This window comes from Juglans microcarpa x Juglans regia, chromosome 7S (genome assembly GCF_004785595.1).
Source record: "Juglans microcarpa x Juglans regia isolate MS1-56 chromosome 7S, Jm3101_v1.0, whole genome shotgun sequence".
NCBI classification, from domain to species: Eukaryota; Viridiplantae; Streptophyta; class Magnoliopsida; order Fagales; family Juglandaceae; genus Juglans; species Juglans microcarpa x Juglans regia.
In genome coordinates, this window is record NC_054607.1 from 4,409,818 (window position 1) to 4,428,646 (window position 18,829).

At 34.7% G+C, this 18,829-nt stretch overlaps 2 protein-coding genes across 5 annotated transcripts; both read left to right on the plus strand.

Moving 5' to 3' along the window:
* Positions 1-687: 687 nt before the first annotated feature.
* Positions 688-3,293, plus strand: LOC121240370 (cytochrome b561 and DOMON domain-containing protein At3g25290-like). Its single transcript, XM_041137788.1, has 3 exons — positions 688-1,474; positions 2,017-2,271; positions 2,814-3,293. Exons 1-3 carry the CDS (start codon positions 851-853, stop codon positions 3,075-3,077), a joined length of 1,143 nt encoding a protein of 380 aa, XP_040993722.1. The 5' UTR covers positions 688-850; the 3' UTR covers positions 3,078-3,293.
* Positions 3,294-6,042: 2,749 nt separating this feature from the next.
* On the plus strand, positions 6,043-18,704 carry LOC121240371. Of its 4 annotated transcripts, XM_041137789.1 has the most exons (15): positions 6,043-6,380; positions 8,494-8,603; positions 8,985-9,047; positions 9,135-9,324; positions 9,790-9,894; positions 10,447-10,574; positions 10,705-11,272; positions 11,848-11,913; positions 12,101-12,177; positions 12,821-13,102; positions 14,371-14,710; positions 14,807-14,959; positions 16,574-16,937; positions 16,998-17,107; positions 18,218-18,704. In XM_041137789.1, exons 1-15 carry the CDS (start codon positions 6,141-6,143, stop codon positions 18,404-18,406), a joined length of 2,985 nt encoding a protein of 994 aa, XP_040993723.1. In that variant the 5' UTR covers positions 6,043-6,140; the 3' UTR covers positions 18,407-18,704. The 4 variants fall into 4 exon arrangements, with proteins under 4 accessions (XP_040993723.1, XP_040993725.1, XP_040993724.1 ...); XM_041137791.1 differs by having other exon boundaries at positions 6,243-6,380; positions 9,167-9,324; positions 16,574-17,107; XM_041137790.1 differs by lacking the exon at positions 6,043-6,380 and adding an exon at positions 8,076-8,285 and having other exon boundaries at positions 16,574-17,107.
* The last annotated feature ends 125 nt before the right edge of the window (positions 18,705-18,829 follow it).

Sequence of the window (18,829 nt, forward strand, 5' to 3'; positions counted from 1 at the left end):
TGGTTAATTTTGGTGGTATTTCTGGGTTTTAAATGGTTTAAGATCCTGACATAGCGGTGGTGTTTGTTCTTTTACAAGTTTTGATTCCAACAAGTAGTGCTTCAAAGGAGAAAGACTGGGTTTAGATTTTAAGAATTCTATATTTATCTTGCCGAATACAAGTTTTTTACCATCAAATTAAGTAAGTGAATACCAGAAATCAGGAAAATTTGAAACCGTCCATCCAAGTTCTAGGAAACAATCTTTTTCACCCAGAAGGATACAAAACACAGGCCATTCTCGGACAGAATCGGTGGAGGAAGGGAAGGATGATATGATAATTTGAGCTCTAGAGACCTTTTTGACATTTGACCTCAATTTGAAGGGTAAATTATTATCAAGCCCCTTTCGTTCGCATGCAGCCCCTATTAGGATTTTACCAAGTAGTTCTTGAGCAATCCTACGTATAATTCTTATTTAAAAACTGCATTATAAGTTTAATTAATTTGTTTTAAATTTTTTTTAAAATTACAATAATATTTATATCAAAATATTTTTTTTATTTAATAAAAAATTTGTACATACAACCTCTACTTAAAGATTATAAATAAAATTTTTCTATTAATTATAGCATTAATTATAGCATGACCTTCCGTAATGGGGCCATCAACAAGACACGTGTCCGCCCTATAATTCGTCTTCTTTGCCGCTGCAAGACACCTGCAAAATCGGCGCGCTGGGCCTTTTTTGGCCTTTTCTTCTCAACTAATAAAATAGTCCTTGCCTCTCCGTCGGCGTCGACATTCTCTGCTCTCTCTTCGCCACCTGTTCTCTTGCTTTTCTCCTCTGGTCTCGTGCAGAAGCTTCATCAATGGCTTCTCCTCCATCCTCTGCTTCGGCTTTTCTGCTTCTTTCCCTCTCGGCTCTGTTTGTATTCTCTCCGGCTCACTCACTCACCTGTACTTCCCAGAGCTTCACCAACAATGCCGTCTACAAACAGTGCCTTGACCTCCCCAGGCTTTCTTCCTACCTCCACTGGACCTACGACCAGTCCAACTCTTCCCTCTCCATCGCTTTCATCGCCCCTCCGCCCAAGTCCGATGGCTGGATCGCGTGGGCCATCAACCCAACTGGGACGGGCATGAAGGGCGCCCAGACCCTTCTTGCCTTCAAGTCTGACGGCGACGCCATGACCGTCAAGACCTACAACATAGAGGAAATCGGTCCCATCACGGAATCTAAGATCTCCTTCGAGGTTTGGGACCTGAGTGCCGAGTCTGACGGCGGCGTCATGAGGCTCTTTGCCAAGGTGAAGGTCCCCGGCAATGCACAAACCGTTAACCAGGTCTGGCAGGTGGGTCCCTCCATCACCGCTGGCTTGCCGGACCAGCATGAGTTGCAAACGGCCAATTTGAACGCCAAGTCCACGCTAAGTCTGGTTGGGGAACAGATGGCCTCTCACTCCGGAGGGGACTCCAGGACCAAGATGAAAAATGTGGGTTTTGTTTTCCCTCTTATTTCATTTCTTTCCCATTTTCTTTTTCCATTTCTTTGATTATTGGAACGGATTCTCTATTTTTAGTTTTGGGAAACTGTAAATTCATGGTAAGGGGGTTCTGGGTGCTCAGGAGCTGCAAACGTTTCGGGATAGTTTGTGGGAGTACATTTTAGATTGGATGTATAATAGTTGTTATTTTCTCTCTTACTTTTCTCCTTTAGGAAAAACTTTAAAATTAAGAGGGAAGTATCTTGAATTTGCATAAAATTCTAGGGAATATTTCAGTTTCAAATATTTATTGTTTATCAGGGATATAATCATTGGGAAGTCTCACGTCAATTAAATCTAAAACAAGTGCAATATTTATTATTCTTGTTGATATCTCGTATAGTTTTTTGCTGCAATTTTGAGGACATACAAAGCTTGCTGTAACCCTTTTTTATTGGCACGCTTGCTTTATCATCCTTTATTTATGTTGATCGATTCTGTGGATTGTTAACAAATTGCTGAATGTGCCTTGTCTTTCTCTTGGGTGCCAGATACATGGAATACTGAATGTCGTCAGTTGGGGCATTCTGTTTCCTATTGGGGCTATCGTTGCGAGGTACATGAGGACTTTTGAGTCTGCGGATCCGGCATGGTTCTATCTTCATGTTTTGTGCCAAGTATCTGCTTATGCAATCGGGGTGGCTGGCTGGGGGATTGGTCTTAAGCTTGGACGTGAGTCGGAGGGAATCCAATTCACTGATCACCGCAATATCGGGATAGCCCTCTTTTGCCTCGCCACAGTGCAGGTAATGTCATTTCACAAAATGTGCAAACGTGGTATCTTTTGCTATCTGGTGATTAGCTAGTTTTGTATGTTTTCGTAAGCTCCATAAAAAATTTGTCAGTGACTCATTGGTGATTGTTGTTTCTTTATGTATTAAACTGGATTTCTTATTCGAATGTTTGATATTAGTATTCAAAACCTTAGTCAAGCTTTCGGATATTGAAGTTGCTAGATGCTCAAAATATTGAAGAGGAATTAGGTATGCTATATTTGCCAATGGGACTTAAACCTTTTGGTTGACCCCCACTTTCTCTTTTCTTAATTAATGTTGGAGTTCAAAGAGTTTTCGGCCTTTGTTTTTTGCCTCAAAGATATTTGTAAGTGAAAGAAACTGTGGAATGTTAGGGCTCCACGTTTTGAGGTTGTGTTGAGTAATGTTGCTGTATTTTGTTTTTGTTTGTTTATACATCTTGTTAGCTTCAAATGGTGGAATTTGTATAATTTGGCAACATGCTGTGATGCCTAATTTTCTACTGATGGAACATCCTTGTTTGGCTTCTACAGATCTTTGCTTTATTCTTGAGGCCAAAGAAGGACCACAGGTACCGCTTGTATTGGAATATCTACCACCATGCCGTTGGATACACCATACTTGTCCTTGGCATTCTCAATATTTTTAAAGGTTATGACATCTTGCAACCTGCAAAGAAATGGAAATCAGCTTACATAATTGTGATCATTGTATTGGGTGCGATTGCCTTCTTGTTGGAAGCGATTACATGGATTGTAGTCTTGAAGAGGAATTCCAGCAATTCCGCCAAGCGCTAGATGGATTCAACAATGAAGAAGGCAGGCATTAGTTGCTCATTTAGTTTCAAATACATTTGGTGCCGTTCTCTCATGGCAGATACCGATTTTGTAATATCCTTCTCTTCCTGATTTGTGATATAACTTTCTCTTCCAAACTTTTGTTTGGTTTGTGTATAACAGCTTGATTTCTCTAGGATATTATACACGTAAAGATTGTTCAATCTTTCAGCCATACATGTCTTCTGTGTTCCAGAGGTTTGATTGATGAAACTTTCTAGATTGCACCCATCACTATCAGAATACTGAAAAAGGATTCCCCTTGAACAGCTAGTGGCTTCAGCTCCTAAAAGCTCTTTTCACAGTCCCAGAGGTCTGTCTTGATTTCAAAGTGGTTGCCAAAGTTATAGATTGTGTGCATAGGTACTGTATCAACAAAACAGCAAACTCAAGTTTCTTCCAAATGGGGATTGATGACCTTTCTTTTGGAATCCTAAACTTGCTGACTAAGCACTGAAGTCCCACTTAACTCAAATTTAACCACCAAAACAGAGTAATTAAGCCATTTTTATTTTGCTCCTTTATGGGATTCTCTCTCGATGCATCGGCCTCTCCCTCAATACCAGGAGGGACATGCCCCTCCTTTGAAGGATAGTTGTCAGGGTTGGTGCAACTTACCTAAAGATGTGGAAGATTACAAAAAATAAAAATAAAAATAAAAAATAAAAAGAAGAAGAAGAAAAAATTGACATAGAAGCACTCCTATTATGCTTCTGCTGAAGTGATGTTTTGTTGATAACCTCTAATTCCCACGTATTCCACATCTAATTGATGATATGTACAATTGTAAAGTGTGCAAGTGTCGTACAATCGTTTAAAAAAAAAATCTACTAATTAAAAATAATTAATTTTTTATATAAATCTCATATTTATTTATTTATTTATTTATAAGTTATTATGCACTACTTGCAAACTCAAAACTTCAACTTGACTTATATAAAGTAGGTGGCAATTATGTTGACAAACAAATTGCAATTATCACTCTGCTTACATTGGATTTTGCGGTCACTTATTATTATCTTGGGAAGAAAAAAGTAATCATAATATTTTGATCTCATTAAAATAATATATATCAGACACATTTAAAAGAAAATATGATAATTAATAGTATGAATTAGAGAGAATATTTCTTGGATGAAATATTTGTTCATCAGTTTTTAGAACTAAATGACTATAGCTAACTTATTCGGTTGGCACTTGTTTATTTATTTATTCTTCTTTACCATGAAAAACATAAACAAACGTAACTAGAGAAAACAAAGAAAAAAAAATCATTAAAGACTTTTTATTTTGTCTCAGTCAGATTGATTAAGAAAAATAAATGAATCGTAAAGTGTTAATCTTTTTTTAATATAATGATTTAACATGTCAATTTTAATAATTTGACCTTATATTCTCAAATGTTGTATTTTGAAAAATACAAATGGATTTATCTTTTAAGAGAAGACAAAAAAATTAAGAAATCTCTTTTTTGGATGCATGGAAAATAATTAACTAACAACTTTCGTAAAACTTTAACAAAGAAATTTATTTTTAGTGAAGTAAAATATTTGCACAAATTGATTATCAAATGATCATAAAGGAATTTCACACAAGTAAAAAAAATTTATTTGATATAATTTATTTGATATGTCATATCTATTTTACAGTGAAAAAAATTTTGACATATCACATCAAATTATTTATAAATTTATTTTTATAAAATTATTTTGTCAACACTTTTTTGTATAATTATAAAGAATTATTCACGTATTTAGGTAGATTATCGGATTTAAATCGTGCGTTATTAAGACAATTTTAAAAAAAAAAATTCTATTTACAAGTTTGTGTAGATAACAATCATACAAATTAAACCTTACTATTTGAAAGATGTAAATGATATATAATATGCGAGTAATGTTAGATAACTTTTTAGATTGTATAAGTCTCCGTGCACTTATTTTAAAAAAAATAATTTACTATAAAAAGTAATTTTTTTATATAGATTCTAAATTTATATTTTTTTTCTAAAGAAAGACACCAAATTACTGATATCACTTCTCATTTTACAAACCACTAATACCGTGAACTTAATTTTATAATTTTTTTTATATAGAAAGGGGATGAGAGGTTTTTGACCCAAATTTTTCATTTGAAGACTGGGGTTATATGTCATTAGCCAATCATGCTCTTGATCAATGTGGTAAACTCATTTGATGAGTCATCCGAACCCCATACAAAAATATAGACTAGCAACTTCTATTTAACAACTTAATTACAATTATAGATTAAAATAATATATTTTTTAAGAATAATGCTATTGTGCCCTTATGAATTTGTCCTCTCATTTTGATTGTTCATGTATTTTAATTTTTTTTATTATTTTACTTAATGGTTAAGAAAGTGTCTATTAATGTATTTATGTATTTTTTTTAATTTTTAAAAAATATTTAAATATGTTACAAAAATGTGAAAAAAAATTAAGGAAGAAATTAAAAAATGAAGACAAAGTAACACTACTCATTTTTTTTAAGAGTGGCTGTACAAGCACACATGAGGGATCCGACAGTGCAAATTTTTTAATTTTTTGTTTTTTTATATAATTTTTTAATTCTTTTAAATATTAAAAAAAACAATTTCTTAATAGCTAAGTAAAAGAAAAAAAAAGCAGCTGATGCTGCTGCAAAGTTAGGCCTGTATTGATCTGGATAGAGAGGAACCTTCTGAGGTTAACTCCCTTTATTCTTGGAGTTTTGACAAATGATCATGTATTCTTTGATTTATGAATGAAAGCTTCTTTTCAAAAAAAAAAAAAAAAAGAAAAAGGAAAAAAAACGACTGTCGGTCGCTTTAGCATTTCTGTTTTTAAAATCTTGGTTCGACTTTTATTTTGATTCGACTATTACTACCAGCGTAATCGAACTCTCAGATTCATTCGCAATCCCAGATCACTCGCAGTGGAATAATACACTCTCAGATTCGCAATCCCGGATCACTCGTCTTCCTTCTTCGATCCCCCAAGTCTCTACTCTCGTACGGGCACCAATGGGTTCGTGGATCAGAAACCAGCGGGCCAAGATCCTCAAGGCCTCGTGGGGGCCGCTGCAACGACCGATGCGATGGCCATGGAATTACGACGACAGGGAGCAGAGGAAGAGGATCCCGGAAGAGTACGAGCGACGCAAGAAGCAGCTCCACGATCTCTGCCTTGCCCTCAAGGCCGAGTCCGTCTCGGACTTGCAGGACATTCTTTGCTGCATGGTCCTCTCCGAGTGCGTTTACACGGTATGGGACTCTGGAGAAGCTTTTGATAGGTTGAATAATGAAAAGTAAGCATAAAAGTAAAACTATATGATCTAGTAGTCTCGAATCTTTTTTCTTTTATACAACAAAATGGGTTAACCAAACCAGTGAGAATTGATTGTTGGGTTTATGATAGAGGTGAGAAAATGGGAAGGAAAACGAGGATTTGGAGAAGATTGTGTTTTTGTGTATAATAATATAAAGGTATTATAAAATGATTCGAGATTAAAAAAAATATTAATATATTTATTGAAATGGAAATGAGTGCTACCCTGCCGTTAGGTTAAATTGGTATTTTTATTTTTAATTTATATTTTTTTATCATTTTAAAATATTTTTAAAAAATATAAAAAAAATTCAGGACACTAATAATCACTTTTTTAATTATTAAGTAAAGAAAAAAATTAAAAAAAATTAAAATGCATGAAGTATTAAAATGAGAGGACAAGTTAAATGAACAAAGCAACATTTTTCTATAGAAATATACAACGCACATTCATAATAACAAATAACAAAAATCCTGGAGTCACCGAATGTTGGGTCCCGATTGGGTCAGATAATTTTTAGTGATTAAAGAAATATTTTTTAGTGATTTAGTATTTTTTTCCTTTCTAACAAAATAAATATAGGAAAACACTAAACCCATCGAGGGCTTGTCCAGACAGTGGGTCCCGATAGGATTTCTTTTTTTAGTTAATGATTAAGAAAATATTTTTTTAATGATGTGCATAAAAGAAAATAAATAATGCTACACAACTTTCACAATCTTTATACATCATATTTTTTAAAATTTTTAATATTTTTTTAATATTTTTTAGTTTATTCTTTTTAAATTAATTCAATTCTTCTATTTATTATTCATATATTAAATATTTGATAAAAGAAAAACATAATAAAAATTAAAAAAATATGGTGTGTGAAGGTTATGTGAATAATAAGAAATTGTGTAAATTTTTTCAAAAAGAATATCTAAAGGTATAAAAAAAATGTAAAATCAAAAAATAAAAAGGTCAAATGGCCTTCTCTAAAAAATTTGTCGGGCTACACCTTTGGTGGGTATAGCACGACATATGGTTAAGGTTAATTATAAAGAAATATGCTAAAATAAATTTAAGGGAAAAAAGAAAAAAAAAATCATGCATAGAAAAGATAAAATATAACAACAAAGAAAAATCTTGAACTGCACCCCAAAGAAAAATACATAGAGATTACATGCCTTTACTTTTGAAAAATTCTATTTGTAAATTTATGCGTAAAACATACCATCCATACAATTAACATGACAACCGGCAAGATTTGATTTATAAGAGAAATTTAAAATTTAAGAGAATATTTGGAGAATAAAATGAAATAAAATTTTTTTGAATAATAGGAAAATGGTTTGAAAATAATAATAAAATAATTTGAATTAAATATTTATTGAATTTTAAGAAAAGAGAAAGAAAATGTTTAATAACAAATATTATGAAATTAATTTTTAATATTATTTTTATTTTAAGATTTGAAATGATTGAAATGTTTTTTGTTTGAAAATCAATTAAATGATATTTAAAGATGAGATGAGATGAGATGAGATGTAAATTCTTTCAAGACATTATCAAATCTTTTACAAGTAAGTCTTTCCATGTCAACGGTATAAAGGACGTGCCTTACACGTCTACTCTGCGACACAAATAGATGTCACTTGAAATGGCCTCTCCACCACAGTCAGATACAACGAAGAAGGCGAAGGTCCACTGTCTCTGCATTTTCTTTGGACATAGACACCTGTCATTTATAATTATCTCGGGCTTTCGCGAGGCAATCAGTGGATTGCCTTTTAACTTTGTTTTCCCTCAAGCCCTGTTGTCGTTCGGATTCGAAGGTGGCTCTATGTAGTATGTAATGGTAAATATTTCTGTCAGTCGTACAGATGTGTGCTAATTGTCTATGGTGTTCATCTTGACAGTTTACAAGGTAAGAATGCAATAAAACTGTGACAATGTTGGGACCCGGATTATGTCTGTTTGGTTGTGGAATGGTTCTTAATTGATGCTAGTTAGACACTGAAATGACTTTGCTATAGCTTATGGTTTCCATCCTTCCTTGCATGAAGAGGCCTGCTGATGAGTTGGTTCGAGCTGTAAATAAATTCAAGGCTGACTTTGGAGGACAAGTTGTTTCTTTGGAGCGTGTGCAACCTTCTTCAGATCATGTTCCACACGGGTGTGTTCGGCTCTATATTTCCTGAATTTTCTTTGAAGTTATTTCTCTTGTGCCAATGTATTACTACATTTTGTTAAGTAATAATCTTTTGGATTCGAAGGGGGATGAGGAGGATTTTAGGTTTTTTTTATATAGATACTCTTAAATTCTTAATTACAGTGGGTGCCCACCAGTGGTAGCGTGAAATTAGCGGTCCAAGAAACTTACTCTCGCTTCTTAGTTCTTATTAAATCTAAGCGTTATATGTCTACCTATGTATTTTTTGTGTTTCCTTCAAATTTTTTTTTATAAGTAATGTTTATTTGTATTTTTTCCAAAAAAAAAAGGGATTTTAAAGTTTGTGGTTTATCATATGCCTTCCTTGTATCCTGCTTGTTGCAGGTACTTGTTGGCAGAAGCAGGTGACGCATTATTTGCTTCCTTTGTCGGAACAAATCAGTACAAGTAAGCATGGCAGAATGTATTTATCAGCTTCTATTAGTCTGTATGATTTTTATGATTTTTATTTCATTTTGTTTTGTACAAATTGAGGGATGTCATGGCTGATGCAAATATACTGCAAGGTGCTATCTTTCATGATTCCGTCGAAGATGCTGAGGAAATTGATGCTGTCAAATCTAAACAACATGAAAGTCCAACGGGAAATTCGGAATACTTAGGGAATCCCCTTGAAACAAAATCTAAGCAACTTAAAGATAAATCTAAACCTGCTGCCCATCGGGTAAGATAGCAGTTAATAGTTTCATGGTCCATTTGGTCATGTTCTATCAGTATATTTCAAACATTTTCTCATTTTCTTATAAAAAAAAAATGACATTTTCTCATTTTCCTAAGCTGCTCTTTTCCATGCTAACGTGTTGATGCATTGTACAAAATATTTGAAATATGTGAAAGAAATACCATTCAGGCAGTATTTTTTTTTGTTTTTTTAGTTGTAAATTGATCTAAATTCACTGATCGTTGACTGTTCTATAACCATTAACAATAGTTGTCTTATAGCAATTAGATTACATAAATCTAGCTCCGCACCTCCTCCCCCAGCTAGTCCTGTTTTTAATTACCATAAATTTCACTCATGTTTTTGTATGCTAACATGTAGGTTTCTAGTTCCTCCATCCTAGAGATGGTCCTTGTAGCATACTCGTCTGTATTGTGTTTTTCTAATTTTTCTTCCAATTGTCTTTAGGGCTTTTTGGCTCGTGCTAAAGGGATACCTGCTTTGGAGCTATACAAGCTTGCTCAGAAGAAGAAGAGGAAGCTTGTATTATGCGGACATTCACTTGGTGGAGCAGTGAGTCTGATTGTCCTACTTTCAGTTTTTTCCAATGTTTTAAATTCTGTTATGGTAATCATTCCAATTTAATTACTGGAAGGGAATATTTCAGTACTGGTGCATTCCTATGTACCGTTTTGGGATTAACTATATATATATATATATAAATAAAAATTATAAAAAAATAAAAATTATCTAAATACCTTTTGGATTTTAGAATTAATTAAATACTATCGAGATTTAAAATTCGCAAAAATGCCATCCAAACTCAAAAAGATTACAAAACTGCCATTAAAAGTTAAAACAGTCTGGAATGGAATAGGGCCGTCAGAATTTAGAACGGAACAGAACGAGGAGGTATAATGTACCGGGTACTACACCGGAACGGAAAATTCCTGGCGGAATGGCCGGAACAGAACAGAATTGAAAACTATAGTTTTGCCAGTTCTTTGTGTGTGATTAATTGATATAGTATAATTTTGCTACAACCGGCTGGCCTCTTCTAAGAATTTGTCTCCTTGATAGAATTACTTGATATATCTGTCATGTACTCCCATGTTGTCCTTGTAGGTTGCAGTTTTAGCTACCCTCGCCATTTTGAGGGTTATAGCTGCATCATCATCAAAGGAAGGTGATACAGTTTTAATTAAATGTATAACATTCTCCCAGCCACCAGTTGGAAATGCTGCTTTAAGAGAGTAAGTTTCTAATAATCTTCTTGGCTAATATGTTATTTTTGAATAATGAGAGTCCTAAATATCTTTCCTCTCCCCCTTTTTTGTTGAGGTGACAAATCTATGTTTTTTATATCTTGGTATTTTATTTCAGTTATGTTAATAGAAAAGGCTGGCAGCATTATTTTAAGAGTTACTGCATTCCAGAAGATCTGGTGCCCCGCATACTTTCTCCAGCATATTTTCATCATTATAATGATCAGGCTCAACCGATGCCTGCTGAAGCTGAATCTTTTAATTTTTCAATGTTAAAACATGATGAGGGGATAGAGAAGCTAAAAGACAATGAAGGGGAGCAGTTGGTTTTGGGGTTGGGTCCTGTACAACGATCATTTTGGAGACTCTCAAGGCTTGTTCCTTTGGAGAGTGTGAGGAGACAGTTGAACAAATACAGAGAAAAAGGAGTTAACTCTGTTGAAACGTCTTCTTCAGCTGATTCTGTTGCAGAAAATTGGGTTGAAGATGATGTAGTTGAACCACAGTCTCTCGAAATCCAGGAGGGTTCAGATGGCATTTCTCTTAAGCCAATTTCTGACACTGATAAAATGCTACCAGATGTAGCAACAAGTGGAAAGTTAGCAGAACAAGGGAACATTAAAGCTGGGGATGGTGGGAACTGGCTCAGGGTGCCTTATTTAACTTCTTATGTACCATTTGGGCAGGTGTATATAAGGAAATTATGCTTCATTTCTCATGTTTTGTTTGGTTTTATAATGGTTTATAATCACATAGTTGCATGCAGGAGAGGTGGAAAAGTAGCTGATGTTATCGAAGTTTTGATGTTGATGGTGTTGCTACTTGCCAGCAATCTATGTTTTATTGTTTCTTTGGTGGCTTTTGTTAATTACTTCATTGTCATTAGACTGCCTTGCTGTAGTCTATTGATTCTTGTAGTGGTCCCCTGACCATTTATTTACTGTATATTGACATCACTGCCTTGCTGGTAAATTTGAGTTCCTGGCTATTCCCTTTCTGTGCCTCGAATGATAAGCTTGTGAAATGACCTGAGAGGTCGCAATTCTTTTATCAGCAACCAAATCCATTGGCAAATGAAGTGTGTGCACCTCTGCGTTGCTTTCTCTAAATATGATAGGCATCATTACATTCTGTTGTTCATAATAATTTGTTTTTATTGAGGTTTCTGTTTTTCACATGCTTATTTTCATATAAATTAGTCTTTTTTTGTGAGTCTATTTTATCTTAGTGACTTTATTGGAACTATTATTTTTCATTCCAGCTTTATCTCTTGGGGAATTCATCAGTGGAATCACTGTCAAGTGCAGAGTATTCAAAGTCAACCTCGGTATGTGCTTCCTTTGGTTAGCCATCTTTTTCTTGGGTCTTCTCTCTGGGTTGGCAAGCTTTTTAATATTTCTGTGGGATAAATCTTAAATTCTTGACAGCCTGTCATGGTTATGGGTAGTAGTTGGTTGTAGTATCTCCTGGGATCTCTCATTTTGTTTACTTTCTTCTGGCAAAGACATTTTCAGGTCAAATCTGTTATTACGGAGTTAAAGGAACTATTTCAGTCACATTCCATGAAGTCATATAGATCTCGATTTCAGAGGTGTGAATTATTGTATTACTGAAAGTGTACATATTATATTTGACAGTTTTGCCATTCAGTTATGTTTGTATACCCTTTGCCCCAAAATTGGTGGTCTGTGGTTACATTGGTTGCCAGGTTCCTGAATGTTGTTGATTTTTCTCTTATCTTAAAAAACTTAGCTCTGAACTAATTTAGTTTATCTGCAATTTGTCCAATGAAATCCTTTTTAGATTTTTGAAATTCAAATTATGTGTTGGATCTATGGACAGTGGACACTGTTGTTGGACAAAGAAAGTTTCTTAGGCGGGTTAAAATTTTTTCTGAAATTACTGACCGACATGTTCTCTGTGATTTAAAGAAATAGAACAGTATTAATTTATCTGAGCTTCTATAGTTTCTCTTTTATTCTTTTTTCTTTGTGCTACTTCTATAAATTTTACAACTAAGATCCTGTAGTGGTGATGTGGTTTATTCCCTTGTCCACTTGGAAAGATTTTCTCAGAGCTATGAATTTTAGGATGATCAATAATACATCTCCTTAGACTGGCCAACTAATAAAACATCCAAATTTTGCAAACTCTGTACGGTCCTTTTTGACATAATTAAAATGAAAATTCAGGAATTGCAAGTCTCATTCTTGATGGAATTATCTTTTGTGCAGAATCTATGACCTATACATGAGTGATAATCCTACATCTTTCCTTGGAATTGAGCAACAGCCACAGTTTCCTCATCTACAGCAGTGGCTTGGTCTTTCAGTTGCAGGTGCTGTTGAGCTTGGGCATATTGTAGAGTCTCCAGTCATTCACACAGCTACTTCAATCGCTCCTCTTGGATGGAATGGAGTACCTGATGAGAAGAATGGAGATCTTCTAAAAGTTGATATCACTGGATTGAGGTTGCATCTCTGCACGCTTGTTCATGCTCAAGTGAACGGTAACTGGTATTGTCCTTTGTCCTTCTTATAACCCTGCCTCAGCCTCTCTTTTGTTTTTTTTTTTTCACTGAATTTTCCAATCCTTGTGTGCTTCCAAGATGATCTGCTAGAGCAATATTTTGGTCAGTGGTAACATCCTCATCTTCAATCATTTCAATGACTGGTGTCTTTTTTGGATCCTACACTGACTCTTGCAAACTAATTTTCAATGGTCGGGGTTCTTGTCATATATTTTTTATTTTTTGAATATATGCTTCTTAGTAGTCTTGATAAAACATTGTTTTTGCTACACCTGTTGAGCTTTGACGTGACCAATATGCTCTTCACTTTGTACTGGTGCCTTTTTAGCAGACACAGAAACAAAAACTATGTTTTAGCATTAGAAACTTCAATTTCTCAACTTAATAGGACAAAGCAAAGTCTTTCCAACTTATTAGATTAAGCTTCTTGAACCTTTTCACTAATTGGGTTGGCTATATATATATATATATATATTCTTTTAAGCATTCTGCTGGGACCATTTATTTGAGAGGATCTTTTAATTTGAGCCAAATCAGTTTGTATCATTACAAACTGCCAATTGCTAAGCTCATTAGAAAAACTGAGGCACCAGTATGCCATTGAGGAAGTGTACATTATCTCTTTGTTCAACATTTTGTTTCAATTATATCTACAGTACTCTATTCTTTCTTTTCAATTTTAACTTTAGTCTTTTATTCTTTTAAGCTGGGGACTTGAGAGTAGTTCCTTGGATCAGATTATCTTTAGTAAGGGAACACTACAGAGCCGCAATTCATTTGAGATTGCCGGTAATAAACATCTCATTCGACAAATGATGCCTTCTACTTCACAATAGTGGAATTTGTGGCCAAATCAGATTCATGAAGTGGTATTATCGAGTGTTCATTCTAAGCCAAATATGCATTTGCTACATGGCTAATTTGGTCATTTTTTTATAAGTTCATGGCTAAGTTGGTCATTGTATTATATATGTATAAAATACGCTATTGAGACAAACATCATTGATAGGAGCTACGTAAAATACTTAGCCTCTTCTTTCTCTACAATACCTTCTGTATTTCTCATGCAAAATAGTCAATACTTGTACTGCATCATGTGTTCTAATTGCCATGCATTTAGCCAATATAAATTTGACTGTATTTCTTATTTGGCAAATAACATCCCTGGCCTTCCTTATGTGGCTTGTTTTCCCCAATTTACGTAGGTGTATTTTGGCATGGGATGCATCCTGATTATGTCTCTGTTCCATCCAGGTGTTCCACTAGAGTAGAATTGTTTCCTTCGGTTCCAGCTTATTCTTCAAATTATGGAGTGGAGCCAGAATTGCAAACGATGCGGGTTGTAGTTGGAGCACCATTGAGACAGCCATTAAAGCATCAGATAGTGGCAGATACATTGGTGCCCATGTTTCCTTCTATTCATTCAGATGCTGCCAATCTCACTCATGTAAATACTTCAGGATTCTTTCATGATGAAAAAATCGTCCATGCTGAAGGTTTGGGTGATTTTCGCATATTCTGCACCAGTGATTTTGCTACTGTGTCTAAGGAGGTTCAAGTCAGAATTCGTAGGGTCCGGCTACTTGGCCTTGAGGTATTGTGATAAATATAATGTATGCATTAGCTAAATATGTTTTGCTTTGTTTCCGGTAAATTATGCAGGAACTTAAATGACCTGTGTCCTGTGTAGGGTGCTGGTAAAACAGCTCTTCTTAAGTCAATACTCTGTCAAAGAAAAGTGAACACTATCTCCAATAATGAGAACATGCTCCCTGAGGCTGATGTTCAAGAGGGTATTGTTGGTGGGTTATGCTACTGCGACACAGCAGGGATAAATTTGCAGGTATTCGTCTGGTACTTGTAATTGATGTTTCCTCTTTATGGGGTATTTATTATCCAACTCTTTTCCACTTAACATCTTTTATTCACTGTATTAGAAAATAATAAAAATAAATAAAAACTGAAGAAACACTTAAGTTGCCTACATCCAGTGCTACCTCCCCCTAAAATGTAGGAAAATAAAATATGCATAGTACTGGCCAATCACATAATCACTTGTGTGGCTGCTCTATTTATTATCACCTGAATTTTTTTTTGGTAAGTAAACAAATTTTATTAATACCAAAAATTGGCGTAGCAAATACACAAGACATATACAAGAGAATGCATCTAATTAAGAACTAGAGATGAATACATGGAAATCATGGAAACTGCATCCATTGAAATCTACTGGTAAGGCCCAAAGAAATAAGGTATTGTTAAAAAAAAACTCTTGAGATAATCCAGAGAACATTCCCAATCTTTAAAATTCCGATCATTCCTTTCCGTCCAAATGCACCACAGGAGGCATATGGGAACCATCTTCCACTTGAGGTAAGAATGCATGATTAGTCCATGTTTGACAACTCAAGCTTTGAGTATCTTCTCTCCATTTCTCAAGTTTTCTCCTAACTTCATTCCCAAGCATACAAAACTCTTAAGGCATCTCATTCAAAAATTATTTCACTCATATTTTCACTTCACATTCCCATAATTCTTTTTATATAAGTAAATGGTTTTTCACAAATTTGTTTCATAAATTTTCACTCTCCAAACATATCTTGAAGTGGGACCCAAAACTTTCACTAAAACCCTTAAATAATCTCAAACCTTCTCTCTCCAATTCTCAAACTTTTTCTCCACTTCTCAACATTCAAATATACCCTAAGTTTCAATGTAATCATGCAAATTAATGTCAAGATTTTAGTGAAAGCCTTGTTTGACTCTTTTCATTCACGTTCTCTAGTGAAACTGCTGGTATATTTTTTATTTCCACTTACAATGAGCAATTGAAAATCACGTTCCTGGGGTCTCATCAATTTATATGTGCACTTCAGAAATTATGGAGACTTCAATAAATTGTGCTGTTTTCTCAATTATGGAGAAAATTACCAAGTGAAGATTATGTGTATATGGCAAAAAAATTGTTTTAGATAGAACCTGAGATGATAGCATTGTTCAAGACTAATTTTGTTACCCAATCATGGTATCAGATCTTTAAGTAACATTTTGTGGTATCTTCGCTCAGTTATTAAATGCTTAGAATATTGTATCTATAGCTGATCAAGCTATTGAGAGGTGACCCATGCACTTTGGCTCTTATAACATATTTTATATAAAATGTTTGATATTCTTTCCTACTTAACCTGAGGGGAGGTTCACAATGCCATAGCAGTGTGAGTTTTCCTAATATCAATGTTCCACCAGAAGTTGCCAATTTTATTTTATGGTGAAATGGACCTACTTGGGCAGAGTATACATATAGTTCCTGCTTCTACAAGTGAGGTAGTTAGGTTAAGAAGGAACTCTCACGTGTTAAAGATTTGCTGCTGTCATCTTCTCTCTGCTGTGTATTGTTGGCATAATCCTGGACTTTGTGTTCTTACTTTCTTTCCCATAATGTTTTTTGGTGCTGCAGGATCTGAATGGGGAGATTTCTCGTTTCAGGGATGAACTGTGGATGGGAATTCGTGACCTAAATCAGAAGACAGATTTGATTGTTCTTGTGCATAACTTGTCCCATAAAATACCTCGATACAATCACTCAGACTTGTCACAACAGAAGCCAGTGCTTTCACTTATGTTAGATGAGGCCCAATCACTCGGAATCCCTTGGGTCCTCGCCATAACAAATATATTTTCTGTCAGTGCAAATCAGCAAAAAGCAGCAGTTGATGCTGTTGTACAGGCATACCAAGTATCTTTAAGTGCAACTGCAGTTATCAATTCCTGTCCATATGTTATACCCAGTGCTGCAAGTGCTTCTTCTTGGGATGCAATTGGTGGAGCATCTGATGGAAGGATGGATGCTCAAAAACTTATTTTTGCCCCACTAAGTCTTGTTCGGAGGCCTTTCCAGAAGAAAGATATCGTTCTTCCAATGGAGGGTGTCTCATCACTCTGTCAGCTGGTCCACCGTGTGCTTCAGAGCCATGCAGAGGTCTCTTTCCAGGTAACATATAACTTCATATTTCACTAAAAGACAAGGATGTTAGTGTTAGGGCCTGTTTGGGGTTGCGTTAGGGGTCTTAAAAAACACTTAAATAGCCTTAAAAGCTCTATAATGATGAATAAAATTGGGTTGTTTGGGTGTTACATATTGAAGTACATTTTAATCTCAAATAAGTTAAAAAGTAAGTTTGAGAAAAAGTATAAAAAATGATGTTTTTCCTCAAACGTGCTTTTCTGGATAATGCGGAATGTAGTTTCAATTTGAAAAAAAACTCTCAATGGATGAAAATACCCATACAACTTTCAGATAATTACAACTTTGCCATGATATTATCATAGGCACGACACTACAACTTTTATGTCATTTCTATCTCAAAAAGTACTTTTTTTTATATTGTTTCCAAACATATGTAACATGTTTGAAAGTGCTTTAGACATATGGTGACCAAGTAGTAAATAGATTTTTTTAGTAGTAGAGCTTATTTAGTTGGCATAATATTGTTTAGAACTAATGTGGTTGTTACGGCAGAAGAAGAAGTATGAGTGACTGATGAAAGTACTAAATTTAGGAGACACCCGTGGAGAAAGAAACAAAGCACTCAGTATAAAGTTGGATTGAACATTGAAGAACTTTAAGACTACTGGAAGAAACAAACAGTCAGCATAAACGTAAAATGTATTAAGTTTGGATTCTTGGACATGGAAGACTTTAAGGGGGACGTTTGAACAGAGATGAGAGATTAAATTCTCAAACCTTCTCATATTTCATTCCCAAACATCACTTAAACATAAAATACTTTTCAGTTCCAAAATTTCAACTTTTTCATCTAATCATTACCTAATCATTATCAAAACATGAAAGACAATATTTAACTACTATTCACAGAATTCTGTCCAAACGAGCCCTAAGAATACTCAAGTGTGGTCATGCGTTTTCAAGTTTGTGATATGTTGTTTCAACTTTAGATGATTGTACCAAAAATCATTTTATTTGATGATCTCTGAATCTGTTAAATTCTAACTTGTTTGTAACGGAACATGCTTATGAACAAAAATTTTGGCTACCGTTTTGTTTTGGCTGATACTTTCTTTTTCCTTTTTCAATCTAAAGGAACTTGCTAGAGATAGACTTATGTTGGAATTGGCACGAGAACGTGCGATGACAATGGATGCAAGTGCAGATTCCCAAGACAAGGCGTTCTCCTTAACATCTGCAGCGGTGGGTGCTTCCCTTGGTGCTGGTCTTGCCCTTGTCTTGGCTGTTGTGATGGGTGCAGCATCTGCCTTGAGGAAGGCCTGAGCATCTATCATGTTTTTTTTTTTTGCCTCTTCATATTTCAGGACTGCATGTGTTCCAGGATTGAGCTTTGGGTACAATATCTCGTTGCTTTCCCCATAAGTGGCCCAGTAGAGTTCATTATTTAGGTTCCACTATCGGATGACCAGTCATTTTGTTTATATAATATTTATAGGCAAGGAGGTTAGGCGTCCTAACAAAAGTTTGTGTTTTTCTAAACCCGTGCCTTCTCTCCTGGATGTACACAAATTGTGTATTTTTCAGTTTTATTAGCAACAGAATAGTTGCTCTTTACCCTTCAGATACTTGAGTTCCATCTTCTTGAGATCAATCTACAATGAATATGAAAATGGGAATTTCCGGGATGATTTAGCTCCTTTTGGAAGTTATGAATATCTCATAATATTTGTAAATAGTAATAAAATA